The sequence below is a fragment of the Echiichthys vipera genome, assembly GCF_963691815.1.
Source record: "Echiichthys vipera genome assembly, chromosome: X".
NCBI lineage: Eukaryota > Metazoa > Chordata > Actinopteri > Perciformes > Trachinidae > Echiichthys > Echiichthys vipera.
The window spans coordinates 12,004,209-12,022,669 of NC_139825.1; the positions used below are offsets into that span (position 1 = coordinate 12,004,209).

The 18,461-nt window shown below is 38.7% G+C and overlaps 2 protein-coding genes across 3 annotated transcripts in view; both read left to right on the plus strand.

Moving 5' to 3' along the window:
* Positions 1 to 12,537, plus strand: part of chd5 (chromodomain helicase DNA binding protein 5) — a gene marked incomplete at its 5' end in the record, with an annotated part of 48,095 nt that extends 35,558 nt beyond the window's left edge. The window contains 13 exons of the mRNA XM_083939161.1: positions 92 to 225; positions 1,554 to 1,698; positions 3,875 to 4,034; positions 4,153 to 4,232; positions 4,451 to 4,646; positions 4,733 to 4,822; positions 4,929 to 5,081; positions 6,652 to 6,760; positions 6,971 to 7,103; positions 7,239 to 7,434; positions 8,875 to 9,038; positions 11,140 to 11,266; positions 12,299 to 12,537. Coding sequence (XP_083795287.1) covers positions 92 to 225; positions 1,554 to 1,698; positions 3,875 to 4,034; positions 4,153 to 4,232; positions 4,451 to 4,646; positions 4,733 to 4,822; positions 4,929 to 5,081; positions 6,652 to 6,760; positions 6,971 to 7,103; positions 7,239 to 7,434; positions 8,875 to 9,038; positions 11,140 to 11,266; positions 12,299 to 12,426 — 1,815 coding nt within the window. The 3' untranslated portion in view covers positions 12,427 to 12,537. The remainder of the gene's footprint in view (positions 1 to 91; positions 226 to 1,553; positions 1,699 to 3,874; positions 4,035 to 4,152; positions 4,233 to 4,450; positions 4,647 to 4,732; positions 4,823 to 4,928; positions 5,082 to 6,651; positions 6,761 to 6,970; positions 7,104 to 7,238; positions 7,435 to 8,874; positions 9,039 to 11,139; positions 11,267 to 12,298) is intronic.
* A 4,923-nt stretch (positions 12,538 to 17,460) lies between these two features.
* The window catches only part of arhgef10la (Rho guanine nucleotide exchange factor (GEF) 10-like a), a 148,124-nt gene continuing 147,123 nt past the window's right edge, over positions 17,461 to 18,461 (plus strand). For both annotated transcript variants that reach the window (XM_083939748.1, XM_083939749.1), the window contains exon 1: positions 17,461 to 17,647. The gene's annotated coding sequence lies outside the window, so the exon portion shown is untranslated. The remainder of the gene's footprint in view (positions 17,648 to 18,461) is intronic.

An 18,461-nucleotide genomic window follows, 5' to 3' on the forward strand; every position in this document is an offset into this window, starting at 1 on the left:
ATTTATCTCACATCTTCCTCTTTCAGATATGTTTACATCATTTTCTAAATCTCTGTTAAATTGTCTAAATGTTATTTCTTCTTATTTCAAGGTCCTGGGGTTCAACGCCCGTCAGAGGAAAGCCTTCCTCAATGCCATCATGCGCTGGGGCATGCCTCCTCAGGATGCTTTCAACTCTCATTGGCTGGTTCGTGACCTGAGAGGGAAGAGTGAGCGTGAGTTCAGGTACACGTAAGGCCCTAATATACGTAAATTGTGATACACCAAGTAGTAGTATTATGTGTTTATACTGAAATTCTCTTTTCACACAATTTTTAGTCAAGGGCTGCCCGCCGTCAAAGTTGAGATGTAGCTCTGAGTTGTTTAATGCACTCCTCACATTTAATTAGTTAGCCCAGGGCAAAGCTCCAAAACGCTCATATTAAGTTTGCAAAGGTTGGTCTTTCCAATTTCAGGGTTACTTTATTTTAAAACTCAAAGGAGCCAAACATTGCATGAATAGATATTGAGAAAGCAAGTAGCTGTAAGTTATGTTTCTAAAGTAAAGCACCTGCACTCAAATACAACTATCACTGCTGCTGTTGCTCGTGTGATTACCATATTTCTAATACAAGTAGCGGTACTGGTGGTGCTGCTGCCATTACTACTACAGCTGGATTTATGCCTTTAACTGCTTTCAGGGGTTACTCATACTGCTGTTATTAATGTTATTATTACTATTATTGTTCTATTACTTTTTTTAGGTGACCAGGCGGCCCAGTTTTTCTGGGGACAGTCTCAATTTTTTGGTGGCCTGTTTCCAGCTGGAGCTGTCCCTGCAAATGTCCCAATGTTTTAACTGTGTGTTAAAAACAGATCGCAGAGTGAAATAATACTTTATAAGAGCCTACAAGCTGACGTCTCAATCGCAGTGTTTCTTTTACAGTTACAGTCTACAACAGTTATTGTGGTCAAAATACATGAAACCGGAATTGTCTTTTTTTTTTAAAATTTCATAGATAATAACATTGGATATTTTAATGATATATGGATTTTGCTTAGCTGGAAATCTCCCCAGTTTACATTTAAAAAATCTGGTCACCTTGTTATATGACTGCTGTCACCAGTGTTAACTGTACTATAACTACTACCACCACTCCTAACACCTGCTAATATCTTTCTATTATTATGACTACTAGTACTAGTATTTTTACATTTGCCTTAATACATCTCATGCCATCGCTACTGCACTTACTTTTCCTACTATTGCAGCTACTAATACTTAGTGCTAGTACTAGTGTCTCTGCTACTAGTGGTGTTTTGACACCTTTATAAATCAACCATGAAACAAATACACTGCAACACATATATAAAACCAAAAAAAAAAGAGAAAACATGAATTACAACGTGATGTGTACTTTGATATCATTTAAAAATCTGCTACTAATCGTACAAGTTCTTTTCCAACTAGTGTTAAAATATGTAAGTTTAAAATATGGTGCCAGTGCTGGTAACGTCAGAGGAATCACTCTTACCACATGCCCTGTAAAGTGTTTTATTTTTCTCGTCATCAGGGCCTATGTGTCTCTGTTCATGAGACATCTCTGTGAGCCGGGTGCAGACGGGGCAGAGACCTTTGCTGATGGAGTCCCACGTGAGGGACTTTCTCGTCAGCACGTTCTCACCAGGATCGGAGTCATGTCCCTTGTCAGGAAAAAGGTACTGGCTGTTCAATCAAAGACACCTTTAACACAGAATACCAAGTCTTCTGCTGAAGCACCATGAGATTAGAGGAGAACTAGGTCAAACTGTTCAGGCAGAGACAGAGGCAAATGCAGGCAAGTGGAAAACATATTCTTTGGGTATCTCCCGCTGCTTTACACCATACAAACCACAGACTCTGATGTTTTGTTAGCTTTGTTTGCACATGTATACACCTGGGTAAAGAAACAGACTGACAAATGGTTTCTGGAGTTTGGAGCTCTTGAGCTTTGTAAGTTTATATGTGAAGTGCTTTGAGTGTTTTTAGTAACTTCTAACTAGTTTCACTGTAAAAACTTATAAATAAATTAAATATCTTACTGTAAGTAGTAAAGACTTTAGTCATATACTGTATATAAGGCGTTTATACATATAGTCATCCTATATATATATATATATGACTTTAGTAATGTGTAAATTTGTTGCTAGGAAAGATCTTTAGCATGGTCCAGTCAAAAGCAGTCAACTATGTAAAAAGTCACTGTAGCATCACAAGCTTAAGCTTAATTCCCAGACTATAGTTTTAGTGGCCTAAACAATGAATCAAACCTACCTGCTAATCCTGCTAAGTTAATCTAATTTAGTTGGCATAATATTTAAGATATGTTGTGTTTTTTTTGTTTTTTTTAAATGTTGTTCAAAGTTTTCACAGTTTCCATCATTATTAAAAGTCAGGTCTGATTTGTGGACCATGTGACCGTATCGCTCTAAACAGGTTATACTTTAGTAAGCCAATGTTAGCTTTACCATCATTTAGCTACTGGTTGTGTTTAATAACTTATCTCAATACAAGGACGAGGTTATTTGTTATTTGTTATTTGTTTTGATTTAGTGATGTATAAATCTGTACAAAGTAAAAAAACAAGAAAACGTATTAATTATATTTTCAACTGATAACTTAGGCCATTTGTATACTTGGCATAGTGATTCTAGTGTTTGTGTCTAATTACCTGCTCAGGGACAGCAGATGGAAATTAGATGATTGTTAGTTAAATCTGGCACAATACGTCCCTTCAGCTATTAGTATGAGATTAATGGTTTTAATTGATGTTTTTTTTGTCCCTGTAATATGATAATATAATTACATTATAACTAGGCTAAGTGTGAACTTAAGAAGAGTTGGTGCAACCGAATACAGACGAACACAAAGGTCCCATATTGTTAAAACTAAGATTTTCATGTCTTATTTTTAAAATGATAAAGCAGGTCGAGGTCCTATATAAATACTGTGAAAGTATCAAAACACAAAATCCACAGAGAAAAGCACACAGCCAGTATTCAGAAACAGTCTTTAAACGGGCCGGGCAGGACTTCAGTATTGTTGTGATGCCATTACAGGTATTCCTGGGTTGCAATGACACTGGAAGACCAACCAGAGCAGACTGGGCTTCTATTCTGGAGGGGGGCTAAAAGAGTCAAGAGCTAAAACAGCGTTTCAGACAAAGGGACAAAACCGGTGTATTCAGACAGACAGTAGTGAGAAAAAATTATGTGTCTTGAACATTAAAGCAATTCTTACCTTTTTGCCTTCTTCTCTCTAAAGTCCCACCCTTTTCCCCCTGCCTGAACTCTGAGAGAAGTCAAGGGGGAGATCAACCTACCCCGAGTTCGCCTGTCGGAGGTTCCACTTTGAAAGATACTCCAATGCACTTTGCCTCATTAGAGGTCCGAAACTTTGGACTTCCCATTGCACTTGAAGGCAGCATGAGCAGTGCAAGTGAAATGGAACGACAGATGACAGGCAGGAAGCAAAGCAAATAATTTTATTTGGTGTGAATAAAATGATAGGGCAGACTTTTATCGGAAATATATGAGAATTTAATATTTTTGAGATTCAACACCTGGTGGATTTCTTTTACATTTTAGTGTGCAATACACTTATTAGGAGCATTTTAAGATCACATAAAAAAATTGTGAAAGTGCCAAAAAGGTAAGAATAGTTTTAAACCATGTAAACATGTTCTAGTAGAAACCCAAAATACAAGTATGAACCTGAAAGTGAGAAGAATATGCCCACTTTAAAACAAACCTACTGGTTCAGTATGACACATTTACTCTTCCTCTTCCCTTATTTGAGGAAAGAAAGTCATCCTATTTTCATTTTATTACAGTTGAACCAATCTCTTTTTTTTAGGTGCAAGAGTTTGAGCATATCAATGGAAAGCTGAGTTCTCCAGATTTGATTCCCATTGGCATGGAGCTGAAGAAACTGACTGAGAGTTTATCTTCTGACCCCAACACCCCTGTGCCAGCCAGCCCTGTCGCTACACAGCCCGGCACTCCCATCCCTCCTGGTCAGAACAATGTGTCTGCACTGATCTTTGTTTATTTTTGTCTGATTGTAAGGTGAAGTTTGTGTTTCGAAATAAGTTTTTGAGCCTTTGAGTTGTTGTTGTTGTTTTTGGACTATAGAGAAGACTGAGTCTGTCTTGGGTACCGCTGAAGACAAGGACACCACAGAGCAAGATAGTAAGAAATTGTCAGAGGAGGAAGTGAGTCCGTATTTTCTTCCACTATCCATCACTGTCATTCTGTTCCCATTATTGCCTTGTCCATCTTCTCGTGGTTTATCACACTTTTAACACACTCATCATATCATCTTTAGAAGAAGCTTCTGTCAAACTCAAGACACCTTCTGACTTGTTTCTCTGCCCTCTACCAACTTTCCCCTTACTCCTTGTGTCCCCTTGTCTTGTTTTCCCCCCGGCAGACTTCCAGCGCGGAGCTAGCATCTGTACCTGAGAAGGCAATCGACAGTGAAGAGAGCAAGGCCAGCTCAGAGGAGAAAACAGGAGATGAAAGGGACAGAACTGAGTTGCCCTCTGCAAAGACCGAGCCATCTGCCAACCCAAAAGACTCTGCTTTGAAACAGTCAGAGCTATCATCCAGTCAAACATCACCTAAAAGTGAGTGGTGCATGATGTGCTGGGAATTTGATTGATTCTGCAAGGTTTTACTTTGTTTAATTGAGTCTTTGTTTTGTTATCCACAGTGGAGCCCTGCAAAGAAACAGATAAATCCTCAGAAAAAGGAGATACCGATTCTCCTCTGGCAAAAACTGACGACAAGGAAAATAAGCAAGGTATACATGCTATGAATCCTTGGATTAAACAGATACAGTACTAATGCTTTTTAATGCAAATGGATATTTAGTGGTAGTCCATTATATAGATCTTTCTTTTATGTAGCTGTTGCAGATGATATGAAGAGTGAAGATGCATTAGAGGGCCGACTGAATGGAGACAAAGACACTTTGGATGAAATGGATGAGAGCAGGAAGGAGGACAAAAATGGATACAAAGCCAAGTTCATGTTTAATATCGCTGATGGCGGTTTTACAGGTAAGAAGTCTTTGTTTTGATCCTAAATGTACCGGACTTTGACCACAGAGGACCACTTGCAGCAACATACTGTATAACTGAGGAAAGTCTGAGACGGAGCTGTTGAAACTATTATTGTTTTAAGTAAGTAATCTGTACTCAAAAGACAATATTAATGAACATAGTTTTTTTTACTGATGAGCGGGAATGTTTCATATTATGAATCCAGTTAACAGGCTAGAGATGGGACAATAAACCATTTTTTTACGGATAGCAATAACAAACACTCACAATAAGTTGGCTGTGGGGAGTTTACATTATCATGATAATCATGTGTTTACTAAATATCCTCAGGAGTGACCTGACAGGCAAACTGGCTACAGTTTAATTTTTGCCTCTAACTGTAACATTAAACATTAATTTGGCCACAGCACACAAACAGTTAAAATCAAATAGAATTTATTTTATTTTCCAGAAAATCCTCTTGTTGTAGCTTATTATAAGAAGAAGGAGAAAGTGAAAGTGTTTGTTGCATGTACAGTTTACATCGCTATGTATGAATTTATCAACCACCACAACAACAAATACTAGATTGATCATTTATTAGGCTGTATGCATGTAGAAATGCAACAACATTTCTGTGAATTTCCTGATCGCTGCGATTTCTTATGACATAATATACTATGACTTTTTTTAATTTCAATCAGGGGGACCCTATGATTTATAATTACCTTATTTAAGATGGTTTGATTGTTTGTTTTTCACCAAAAAACATGTGTATGAATATTTGTTTCTTAACAAAATGTAAGTAAAGTGGTTCCAGTGTGTTTTAGTGCCATTTTAAGAGTTTTAATATATATATTATATATATATATTAAAGATTAAGATGAATATTGGGATAATATCTTTTGTGTCATTTTGACAATAAGTTGTCAAAATGACACAAAATGCATTATTATTATGCATTAATAATCATGCATTTTATTATTATTGTTATTATTATTATTATTATTATTATTATTATTATTATTATTATTCAGAAACAAAATCTGATCTGTTGTATTGTGTTTGACAGGATGCATTTGTCAGTAATCTAAAATAAGGGCAAAAACACGAACATAGAGTTAAAATATGATGTAAAAAAGCAGTGACTCTGCAGGAGAAGTAGGATGGCACTTTACTGTGAAATTGGTATTTTCTGTCTCACTGCTGGAAGCCCCACATTTGAATGAAATTGGTTTGAATGTCAAGGGCTCACAAAGTCACTCCCTAATTCAGCATTAGTGGATTTTTTATTTTCATTTTAAATCTCATATTTCCTGCTGGTTGTTTATGCTTGTACACTGTCCAATCCATTTAAATCTTTGGACACTGTGGAACTCACTCACATCTGCATGTTGTGTTTGGGTATTTATCACCCTTCTTTCTTTAATACAATTAGTGCCCCAGTGTCTCATGACAGGTTGTTTATTTCAGGTGCCACAATGAAACAGCTTTTGTTTTGTTGTTAATGCGTTTTTACTTCTCTTTATGTGCCTTAAACATCTTGAATATTTGTAAAACCTGTTTGTCTTTATACTTTTGCTGTCAGAGTTGCACACCCTCTGGCAAACTGAAGAGCGAGCTGCGCTGTCTTCTGGAAAGATGCATGACATCTGGCACCGTCGCCATGACTACTGGCTTTTAGCTGGCATCGTAACGTATCCTTTCCTACATGTAGGAGGGAGAATCTCAGCATCTGGCAAAGTAATGTAATTACTTATGACTGGAGGAGCTGCAAACTAAAGACTGATATTTATAAACTGTGAGGAGAGATGTAAAACCACGCTTTCCACAAACTTTATTATTTATTTATTTTTTAACAATTTTATGCTCTTCATTTGTTTTCCTTGACCGGAAAACCATCTCAGACATGGCTATGCTCGTTGGCAAGACATTCAGAATGACCCACGTTATGCTATTCTGAATGAACCCTTCAAGACCGAGATGCATAAGGGCAACTACCTAGAGATGAAGAACAAGTTCCTGGCTCGCCGCTTTAAGGCAATCCTGAGTCTTTATAATTAAAAATAACTATTGAAGGCTGAAAAACTTCAAGGATTAAAGGATTTGTTGTGTCTGAATGCAAATTGAAACACTGTCACATCTGTGCTTCTTACGCCCTCCCTCCCTCTGTAGTTGTTGGAGCAGGCTCTGGTTATTGAGGAGCAGTTGAGGCGGGCAGCTTACCTGAATATGACCCAGGACCCCAGTCACCCAGCCATGGCTCTCAACACTCGCTTTGCTGAGGTGGAATGTCTGGCAGAGTCCCACCAGCACCTGTCCAAAGAGTCCCTGGCTGGGAACAAGCCTGCCAACGCTGTGCTGCACAAAGGTCTGTGGTCCAGTTTCAGAAATAGCAACAGTCATAATTGTCAGAATTCCTGTCTCACCTGCCAAAGGCTGGAGAACTATGGAAATAATCCTGCACAAATGACATTTACAGGGCAACATTACTGATATAAATACTAATTAGAAACAATTAGTGCATGAAACATCCATTAGAGAGGCAAGGACACATTTTTAATGTTTGTCTAATGTCTAATTTTTAAATTAGACATGTAGACTAAAGTAATTTTAATGAAGAATTAATGAAAAAAATCACTATTTCTTAAATTAGATTTGTTTGCTTTTCCTGACAGAAGCATTTGTCACACAGCATCCATTCAAGGATGATGATAATGTCTGTTTTTTTTCAGTTTCAAAAATTTTGGTAAATTTGCAAAACAAATTTAAGCGTAGCGTTAGTTCTGGCAGGCCCTGGCGTCAAGCTCTAACAGCATAGCTGATGGCTCAGCTGACTCTGCGTGTCCACTATTTAAACTGCCATTGCTCGACCCTCCTTCCTGCTTCCTCTGCTGGCACTTTCGCAACCCACCTCCACCCCAGCTCCTCCTGTCATTATATTCATTTTGGCTGCTCTGCTCTGTCTGGGTTTTTCTTTGCTGCACTCCCTGCTTATGCTGTTCATGATGGCTGATGAAGGACAGGAAGGGCAGTACTGTAATTCCTGTAACTAAACTGCAAAGATGTCATGTTGTTAAGTTTTTTTGTAACTGAACCATTGAAGTCGTATTTTTTCTTTTCAACCATTTTCTCATGCAAAATAACCTGTACACTTATGAGTATTTCATAATTACATTCCTTTTTTTATACTAAGGCAGTTGACCTACCTCACTCTTTCTTGTTTGAAGATGCAGATACTTAAATTCCATATTACATTATTTGAATTAGAAACAGTTTTTGTCCATCCATCCAGATAGTCGGCTGTGCAAAAAGATGTATCCACACCACTGCTATGTATGGAGCATCTCAACAGGCAGCCAGTAAAGATACTGTTTGACACAGTGGCTTCATTTTGTGTTAATTTGACTCACCATCACAGCATGCTTACTGTGATTAGCAGGATGAGAGTTTGGAAATAGGCCAAGACCAACGACGGAGGTGTAACGGAGGTGTTAAAAATGTTTGTGTCTGTGACGCTTACTGATTTATCTATCAGACAAAGATTTTTTGGCATTTAGTTCTTCGGAGTTGTTAATGTCAGACCCTGGATCACACACTTAATTTGCTTTTATCAATGATTTAAGGTTATTTACGCTCTCTGTGAATGTAATTCGAAATTAATTTAATTTCATGCAGTTGCCCTGCAGTTTCTCTTTTTTATCTTTTCTTCACTAAATTATACCACATATACAGTAATTAAATGAGTGTTAACATGAGTAAACCATCTTTTTTTCTGATATGATGTGTGTGTGTTTTAACGCTCCTACAGTGCTGAACCAGCTGGAGGAACTCCTGAGTGACATGAAAGCGGATGTGACACGACTGCCCAACATGCTGTCCAGGATACCACCAGTGTCGGCCCGTCTGCAGATGTCTGAGAGAAGCATCCTGAGCCGCCTCACCAGCCGAGGGAGTGAGCCTCCACCACAGCAGGTGAGCTGGGACACGGTGGTCATGAAGGTCAGGGTGGCTTTAGAAAACTCTCTTAACATAAAAAATTGACTCTTCGGTAGCAAAATAAAAATCAAATACAACCCCGTCTTCTGTTTGATTTCTTGAATAAAAAGAGAAGAGCTATCTGAATCCGTTTGTTTTAAGATTTTAGCACTAGAAGATGGAGATTTGTTTTCATTGTTGTCTTGCTAAGAATGACTAGTCTGCAGCATTGCAATGCCGATTAGCTGAGCATCCCGCCTACACTGAGGGGGCACTCTCTTGTTATGAACACGACTTGGACCCAAGCGCACTTGGGCCTGAGAGATCCGCAGGGTGAAATGGATTGGATGAGATGAAGCTGGCTTGGGCAGAAAATGAAGGAAGGTGTGGAGAGGTGGTGTAGCTGACAGGGAGGGGAATGGTAAACCTGTTACATAAAGCAAGTTTACCAAATAATTATTTATTTTGGTAATTTTGACAAATTTTCAGTTTATTCGATTCCATAAAGCAAATTTGACAGCATAAGTTGCCGTAGTAACTGAGTTCGAACTATGTTTAATTTACTTCATGGGACCAAATCAATTAACATAAGATGAGTCAGACTAACACGAGATAAGCCTGTCTTTTTTGGTAAACTCGCGTCATGGATCAAATCAAAACTGATTAAAACCATAGACTGTATAAAAAATGGATCCAATCATATTCGCCTACGGGAGCCGCCATCTTGTCAGACTTTGACTCTGCCTTATTTCCTCTTACCAAAAAAGGGCATTGATGTGAAGTTCGGGGGAGGGAGATACATCCGTCTGGCTGACGTGTACCTCCGAGGAGAAGTGAGGGCGAGTGGCGAGCTCACTAAAGAGACCACGCCCACAAATATTCATAATCTTTAACCTCAAATAAAATAAAAAATAGTCTGGTACAAAAAAAATCACCTCTCTCAGTGTTGTCATCGAGATTTGTCCTAAATAGGTTTAATTATGCTGTGAAAGTCAGCCTGTTTAACAAGGGGGTCAGTGAGAAACTGCTCTATTGTTCAAACTGCAGTTTTTGGCACTTCCTGATTGGATCAACCAGGAAGTCGCTGTGGTGGGGGCTTGGTTAAAACACGAAGAAACAAATACTAGGAGTCTGTGGTATTGAATTTGAGGGGGAATGTGTATACCATTGAGGTAGAAACAACAATCTGGCGATGAGTGGTGAGAGAGCGGGAGCAGATATACTGCATGAGCTGGCCTCCGACCCTTTTTCTGGACAACTACTGTCCTGCATGTTTCAGGTTTCTCCCTAATCCATTAAACTGGATATTAATGATCTGCTCATTATCACGCAGCTGAAGCTTGTGAAGGGTATGATAATCGTTAGAATCAGGTGTGTTAGAGCAGAAATTAGTCTATAATGGTTGGGACCTGGCTGGCCTTACTATGCAGTGGATTCTGGAGAGGAAACAAGACTCAGTAAAATGTGCGGCAGGGCTGAGTGAATTTTAGAAACAAAGAAATAAAAAGATACGGACTCAGCACTTTGAAATATTCTGTAGTCACGACTCAACAACCACATTATTCCTTTGAACACCTGTGGAGACTCCCAACTCCCTATTCCCCACGGAAGAGTTTCCTCAGTTGTATTGAAGAAAAAAAAGTCTTCTGTCTCCCTTACGTTGTTTACTTTCACTACTGAGCTCCACGGTTAAGTCCCACAGGATTTAACAAAGGCTGTATTGTCTCATTACTTTCATCTCTTCTGCACCTGTTCACCACAGCTGAACGTGTGTGTTTTGTTCTGTTATACAAGAGACCATGTCAGCCAAGCAACACGATTGGTCATGCACTCTGACTGTGTTTTTTTGGGGGTGTTGCTATGCCAACACTTGTCGTAACCAGGGAAACAGTCAGCAATCTTACTTGCTCTCCTTTGTCTTTTTTATTTGCTTACTTTCCTAGAAGAAAAGTTCTTTCACACGACTCAAATCTGCTAAATGTTTAATAAAAGAATGAATACCTGCCTCGTCACTGTGATTACAGATCAGCAGCGCTCGTCTTGTGATCCTATAAAGGACTTGTGAAGTTGAAACATGCAATTAATGTTTGTTTCTCAGCCTTTCAGTCAGGGCGGCTTTGGCTGCTCCCAGATGTATAGCAGCAGCTTTGGTGGAGGATTCAGAGGCCCAGGTGGACAGCCCATGGTCAACTACAGTCAAATGCCCCTGGGACCCTACGTCAGCAGTAAGTATCAACATTTAAAGTAGGATGTTGTATCATAGGTGATGTAGAACAGGTGGAACTGAGGTTGTTCGTTTAACTTATACTATTTGCTAACTTTATTAAACTGTCAATAGACTGATATAATTGGCAACCATTTTGAGAAATTGAGAACCAATTCCTGGCCTTTGGTTGACATTAGCTGCAACCACTTTGTAACATATAAAAATAATATTTCACATTTAGTTCACATGTTACTGTTGTCTGTCCCTATTTATTCATATTTGTTGTATTAGTGATATTGAATAATAATGAATTAAAAAAAGAACAGGAAAAACAAAAATAAAATTTTTAAATTTTGGGGACTTTTATGTCACATTTTAATTATTAAGCTGACATATTACTCCTTAGTATTTATTATTAATCAAAATGTAAGGTGGCTTAAAATGGCAACCATCTTTTCAGTTGCAGCAACCAAAAGCAAACATTTTTAAAAGTTAGTATTGACATAGTGTAACATTAAGAAGACATTTCTTTTTTGGATTGTTACTAAATTGATTTAAGGTGCATTGAAATTAAAGTGTAATTGTTAGATCTTATTTTCATCATTTCTATTTGTAATGATTAGATTTTATTCACCAGTTGTCATTATCATATCAGTATCAAACTCACAAAGACGTCAGATAGGGCACGAGCATTCAGACGATCATACATGTTTTAAACAAATCCCCAAGTGAGCCAAACTTATTTGAGTAATAATTTCAATTCCTTTGTTTTCTCTTCCAAACTGTCCTATCTATCACAGCTGACAGACCGACGCCCTTATTCAACTTTGACCTATCTTACTTACCTTAGTTGCATACACAATGAGGGTTTGCAGACATTTTGGGTATGCTCACTTTCAGTTTTGTTATTTAATAACATTTTGAAGTTACTGTGCTGAATCAAAACATTTCATATGTCATAATTCTCACTATAATATGCTAAGAAAAGTAAAATATAGATTTTTATTGAGGTTAAATGAAGCACTAAAATATACAATCTCTTCCTCTTTAGTGTCCTCTAATGGTCCTCCACCCCCTACAAGTCATCTGGACAAGAAGTCACTTGACTCCTTGAGAGACGTGGCTACGCCTGACCTCAAGTCAGGCAAACCTAGTGATGTCATCTGTATTGAGGACTAGGCCTGCTCTGTAAAACTGACTTGAGGTCAGAAACTCCCAGGGATGGAATCTGTATGGATGACAGCCGCCATCTCTTCTGCCACATCCTCCTCTTTCTTCTACTCCGCCCTGACCCCAAATACAAAGTCTCTAAGGTGATTAACTTTTTGATTAATGCAGATGAATCTATCTTAACAATTGCACTTTTGTCTTTCAAGGATCCTACAGAAATATTTCAGTAGATATTTGCTTTTGTTAACCTTTGCTGGAAGCTGAGGATTAGGAGGGGAAAATGAAGCAGCTTTTTCTGAAAAAGTATTTTTATTTTCAGCATTCGGGTGAAACTCAAGCAAAGTTGGCATAACTGAGTCACTGATGCTCTAGATTTGGACTCATTCTGATCTTGGAATGTGTATTTTGTTCGCGCCAGCCACGACTTATTTTCTTTCTGCGTGTGCCCTGTTGCTTTTACCCATCTGCCTATTCACTGTACACTGTGACTGTGCCCCACTGGAACTTATCGAGGAGAGGAGTTAAGGAATGCCTTCAGTCATAGTTGGATGTTTTTCTGAGGGCCAATATTGTTACTTTAAAGGAATATGTGTTTTGTCATTCATGTAGTAACCAGTGGATTAAGTATTGATTTGAAAGCATCAAAAACTATTATCATGTATGCAGTAGCCGGACACAGTCTGTCTGAATCCTCTAAAGACTGCCACCCACTGGTAATTTTGAGAAATGATCTGCAGATATACTTGACTGCAGTACCAGTAACCTGTGATGGGTTGGCTTCTTGTACTGTATATACTCAGAGACTGCTGTTTATTTTACCTCACATAGGTCTAATCATAGGGGAAAAAATGTATACATACATACAAACATACACAGATGAAATCAGAAGCCTGCCTTGACATCGTACATGAAGATCGAGCGGAGGAGAAAAGGCTGCAGAGGAGCGGAGTAAAATGATTTTAATGCATTTCAGAAAAGACTGAATATTTCTGTGTATGTTACAATATTTGTGATTCTTATTATATTTGAATGTTAGTAGTGGCTGTAGAGCTTAACCCTGGGGACATGACCTGTGGGACTGCACTATAAACAGGAACACATCTGGTCTCATCTATATACAGGGCTTTAATAACAGGACTAACTGAGAAATGAGTCCTGAATGGAGAGTGCCCCATGCGCCTCTTGGGAACATCCCAGGGACAACCCAGTTCCCTTTCATTGTGAGAACTGAATAAGAACATATGTGCTTACGGCGCAGTGTCACTTTAAGTCTAGTATTTGTCACTAAATGAGCTTTTGTTTGCTTCTCTTTATGTTGAGGTAAAACATGATCTATTTGGTCACTTGGTGCCATTAAAGAAGATGACCCAGTATGAGTTTTTCTTTGATACAGTTCTGTTTCTGGTAGTGCAACAGTCTAAACCTACATTTGCAGGACTATTAGGACCAATGTTGCACAACATTACTCTCTAGATAATGTCTTCTTCACTTCCAGTCTCCTCAATTATGTTTGCGCTCTTTTAAGAGTGCAGGTGTTTTGCGTATTGCATGATATAGCTACATATCTTGTCCATTTCATCTCCTACTGTTATGTGCTAAAGTGGCAGTCCACTAAGTAAAATAATATTTTATAAATTCAAGCTTACTATATTTCCTCTTCTATGAAGGTATTGCTCGAATGTTTGGACTCAAAGTGCAAATTGTTATTGACATATGTATCTATTTTTTTTCTTTTTCCAAAGACCAGTGGCATAACCTGTTTGTATTATTAAAGCCATTGACAGCACGTATTTGACTTTGTTGGGATGACGATGATGATTAGACCAATCTAAACTGAAGAGGTACAGTAGTGATGTACAGAGTTGGTGAGTGTATTTTCTTACTCTCTTTTTGCAACTTCACATGGTCGTCCTAAGGTGCTCTCTACTGACCACTTTTCACTTACTTAGTGTTACTGCAACCCCCTCTCCCATCACTTTCTCTTAACATACTTTAACTTGGAACTAAAATTCAGTTTTCAACACATTATCGGGCTGATTTTTAAAACACCATGAAATGAACCTTGAAGTGCATCATATCAGTTGTTGCCCGATTCTTTGTTAGTGTTGAGCAGTGCAGTTTTGTTCATTGTGTTTTCTTTCATGCCATCGATTACTTGACCATGATATGTATTAGGTTGCTTGACAGATAGAACCTCAGAAACATGTAAATACTTGAAAGATTTTTCAGAGATAAGTCCATCGCATACAGATTTATGTATCTAACTGAAAAAAAAGATGAATGTCTGCTGGATGGTGTTGCCATAGAACTGCAGAGTGCACCGTATGTGCTCGTTAATCAAAATCATGTCCTTTTCCCTCTGGAGTGATGACCATGAGACGATTTAACAACACAATACTCCAATGAAATGCAATCAAACTGAAGTCAGTATGAATGTAATGTCTGTTAGAAAAAAAAGGCTTCAGTCTAATATTATAAATATGTTAACAATGTATGTACATGCTTATTAACATGGCTTCAAAAGCTATCAAAAGACCCTGATAAAAGGCACCTTTGTTGCAGTGAATGCACAGCATGTGAAGCGTTATGACGGTTCACTTTGGGGAGGTGGTAATGTATCTAGCATTTACAGACAATGAGCTCCAAGCAGTGTTATGGTTCTGATATTTGTGCTGTATAGCAATTGAATGAAAAAGTGAATTGTCATCTTTTTATTTGTATTCTGTGTATTTGTTCAATGTGTTTTAATAAATCTTCTGGAAAAGAGTGACATTGTGTGATTGTTCCCTTGCTGTTAGTCTGCAGACAAATGAAGAAGCATGCGTTTGAACAACTGAGCTGTGTTGAGGACTTCAGATTTTATTAAGGCACCTGACCATCTTGACATGACATGTTATCTTGTGGTAATTGTACGTCACAGTCTGCATGAGCCAGCAGTGCTGTAAATGTGATTAGAGGCAGAAATAGAAACACTGGTGTAGTCAGTGAGGGACTAAAATAGCAGACAAGCTGCTCGCAGAGTCGTTACAGATTAGTTCTGTAGAGCCTTGATTCACAATCAGATTATGAGACTGAAAATTCTCGATAAACTTATCATTAATCAATTAACAATAGTTATCACTAAAAATTTCTCAAAGATAATAATAAAAATGACTCTAGTTAAACTAGAGTTCCTCCAGGGAACCACCGTCACAGACGGAGTGATAACTAACATATAAGTATGAAAAATACTAAACTATTAATTAGGGGTTAAACACCAATAATGTAATAGTTTAGTTAGTTGAAGGATTTAAAAGTTATTTTCTTATAAGAGGCTGGCACATTCATCTTTATGTAATATTAAATTAACAGACATATTGTAAACACAAACATTTATTAACAAATTAATAAATACAATAAACTAACTTAAGCTAAACATAATCTACAGTTCTAAAGGATACTGAGATCATGAATGAAAGTTTGAGAAACTCTTATACTAAAACCTGATCATACCACAACACTGGCTTTGTCATTGTAAATGTCATATGTAACATTAGCCTGACCACAAACTGTTCTTCAGGTTCTATGTTCTGTTGTCCCTGATGTACATTGTTTGATGTGAGTGTTGTTTTTTTTAGCATGTCTTTACATATTTTTTTAATATACTTCATAAACTTATTATGTTTTATCTTCAAGTCTTTGTTCAGTGTCTTCTTTGGCTGCAAGACAAATTTCCCTCGGGCATAATAAAGTTAAATTTGAAACAGGTGATCATGGCTGCTGTGTAAGTAAATAAGTGACCCGATGAGAAACAATCAAATGATTAAATTAGCACTTTGGCCAGTTTATGGCCCAAAGTAATAAAGCAAATCCAAACTAAAAGGATTGTTGAACAGACATTTTTCAAACCATAGCATCTTTTAGGAAGTGGGGGATAATTTGCCTCGGTTTTTGCTCTAAAACTCTGTTTGTTGCATCACTAAAACTTGGAATTTAAGTTAACTTGGATACCAGGGTGCCCATTTACAGACCGATAAAACTACACACAAACACACACATTTTACACAGTCATCAAAAATATGATGACATTAAGTTTGTTCTGCTTTTTTCAGCATATTTCATATTCTTAAGTTTCAGAGGCTACCCTTTGATACTTTTATTCTATGTACTCAATGTTTTCATGGATTATTTCCTGAACACAAGGATATAATTGTGTGTGTGTGTGTGTGTGTGTGTGTGTGTGTGTGTGTGTGTGTGTGTGTGTGTGTGTGTGTGTGTCTGTGTGTGTGTGTGTGTGTGTGTGTGTTTGTGTGTATGATGTCCCTCAAGACATTTCCTGATTGAATAAAGGTTAAACAGAAACCAAAAACTAATGCTGCTCATGCTTAAATGCTGACAAAAAAACTTTCATAGAGCTATCAGAGTTTATATTTTTTATGCAAAATACTAATATGGTGAACTATTATTTTAAAGTATAATTTTACTTTTGTAAATGTAATCAAAAGTATCACATTTGCTCCAATTCATTTGGATACCCCATTTGAATCTCATAAACTGTTTACCTTTTCTTTTGAAATCTCAGTCATTAATGATAAACTCACACAGATGACTACAGCACAGTGTGAACAGTGAACTTCAGTCCCAGGAAGTGCTTTCAGACAGCCCTGCCCCTAATTCCTTTTGAACAGCCCTCTTGTTATGTATCACTCTCCTGATTGGTACAAATGTGGCCCTCTAGGCTTTTCATTGGCTGCATGCTTGACTTTGTCACTCTGCCATTGGCCAGTTGTTTCTGAGAGCCCTCACCCTGCTTTGTGCTGCTGTCTGGGCAGCAGCAGGGGTCTGGAGGGTGGTAGGAGGGAGAAAACCAAAGAAAGAAGGACAGAATGAGACTGGAGGGGCTGAGTGGGGGGAAAGGACCCATCTAAAAAAGAGAGGGACAGAGAGGGGAGATAGAGGGAGGAACACAAGCAGAAGGAGGTAGCGAGATAGGGGAGGGAGCAAAGAGGGTTACCTCATCTATAGCTGCTAGTGCACACAGTGCAGGGAAGAAGTTGTGGGAAAGTAAACAGCACGGGAGAATTCCAATCTGTTTTCTGCCACTTGCAGCCCTCGCAGGAGACCATTAGGATGACTGTGCTGGACCCGGCAGTGTGATAAAAACTGAGAGTTTATGGGAGGTTGCCAGGATTAAAGGGTCACCAGGGAGTGCCTGAAGCTTCTCAGAGGACATACTACTGAATACAAGGAGGTGAGAGGCATATATTTGTTGTCCTTTTTAACAATTTCCCTCTTTTCTTCCTTCATTCTGTCTATAGCCTCTCTCTATCTCCTCACTCTCAGCATGGTTAGCATGTTGCAAAGACAGCAGCTTTGTCCAAAGGGGCCATTGATGGAGTGCAGTTGGGGGTGGGTGTACTGGTTTGTGCCTCTCTGTCTCAGTCCGACAGCTATAGGAGCAGCCGAGAGGTCACGGCAATGTGGAGGAGGAGAGGATGGGAATTGCAGATACCCGTGTGGCCCTTTGGCAGAGTACACACCATCATGGACGATTAAACCTGAGCCTGCCTGAGAGAGCCGGCAGGGCTACAGAGCGTGAGGCCTTGTTATGATAGCAGCAGTTCCTGAGACAGACACCAGGAAGGATGAGTGAGAGATTGGCAGGTCATCCCAGACCCACACCTCTGGCCGACTGTTTTTCAGCAGCACTGAACAGCTCTTCCAGCCTCAGGCTATAAAAAGAGATCCCATGGCCAGGGCCAGGCCTTAACCATTCCAGTTTGACGGTTGCTTCCCGCACTACAATAGCCCCTCCCAGATGGATTTCAAGCTGCTTCTATATAAGAATAGAGGGGAGACAGGGAGGAGATGGGTGAGGGGGGAGCTCAGGGACCTCTGACCAAGTAATTTGCATTTTGAGCTAGGGCTCTGTTTCTTCTTCACTTACCGGATGCCCCCCCTCCCCAAAACAGAAGAATCTCCATGGATTCACTGTATCAGATTTTTTTCTCCTTAGTCACAGCCCAGCACTTTCAACAGACATTAACAATCCATGCATGCATGGC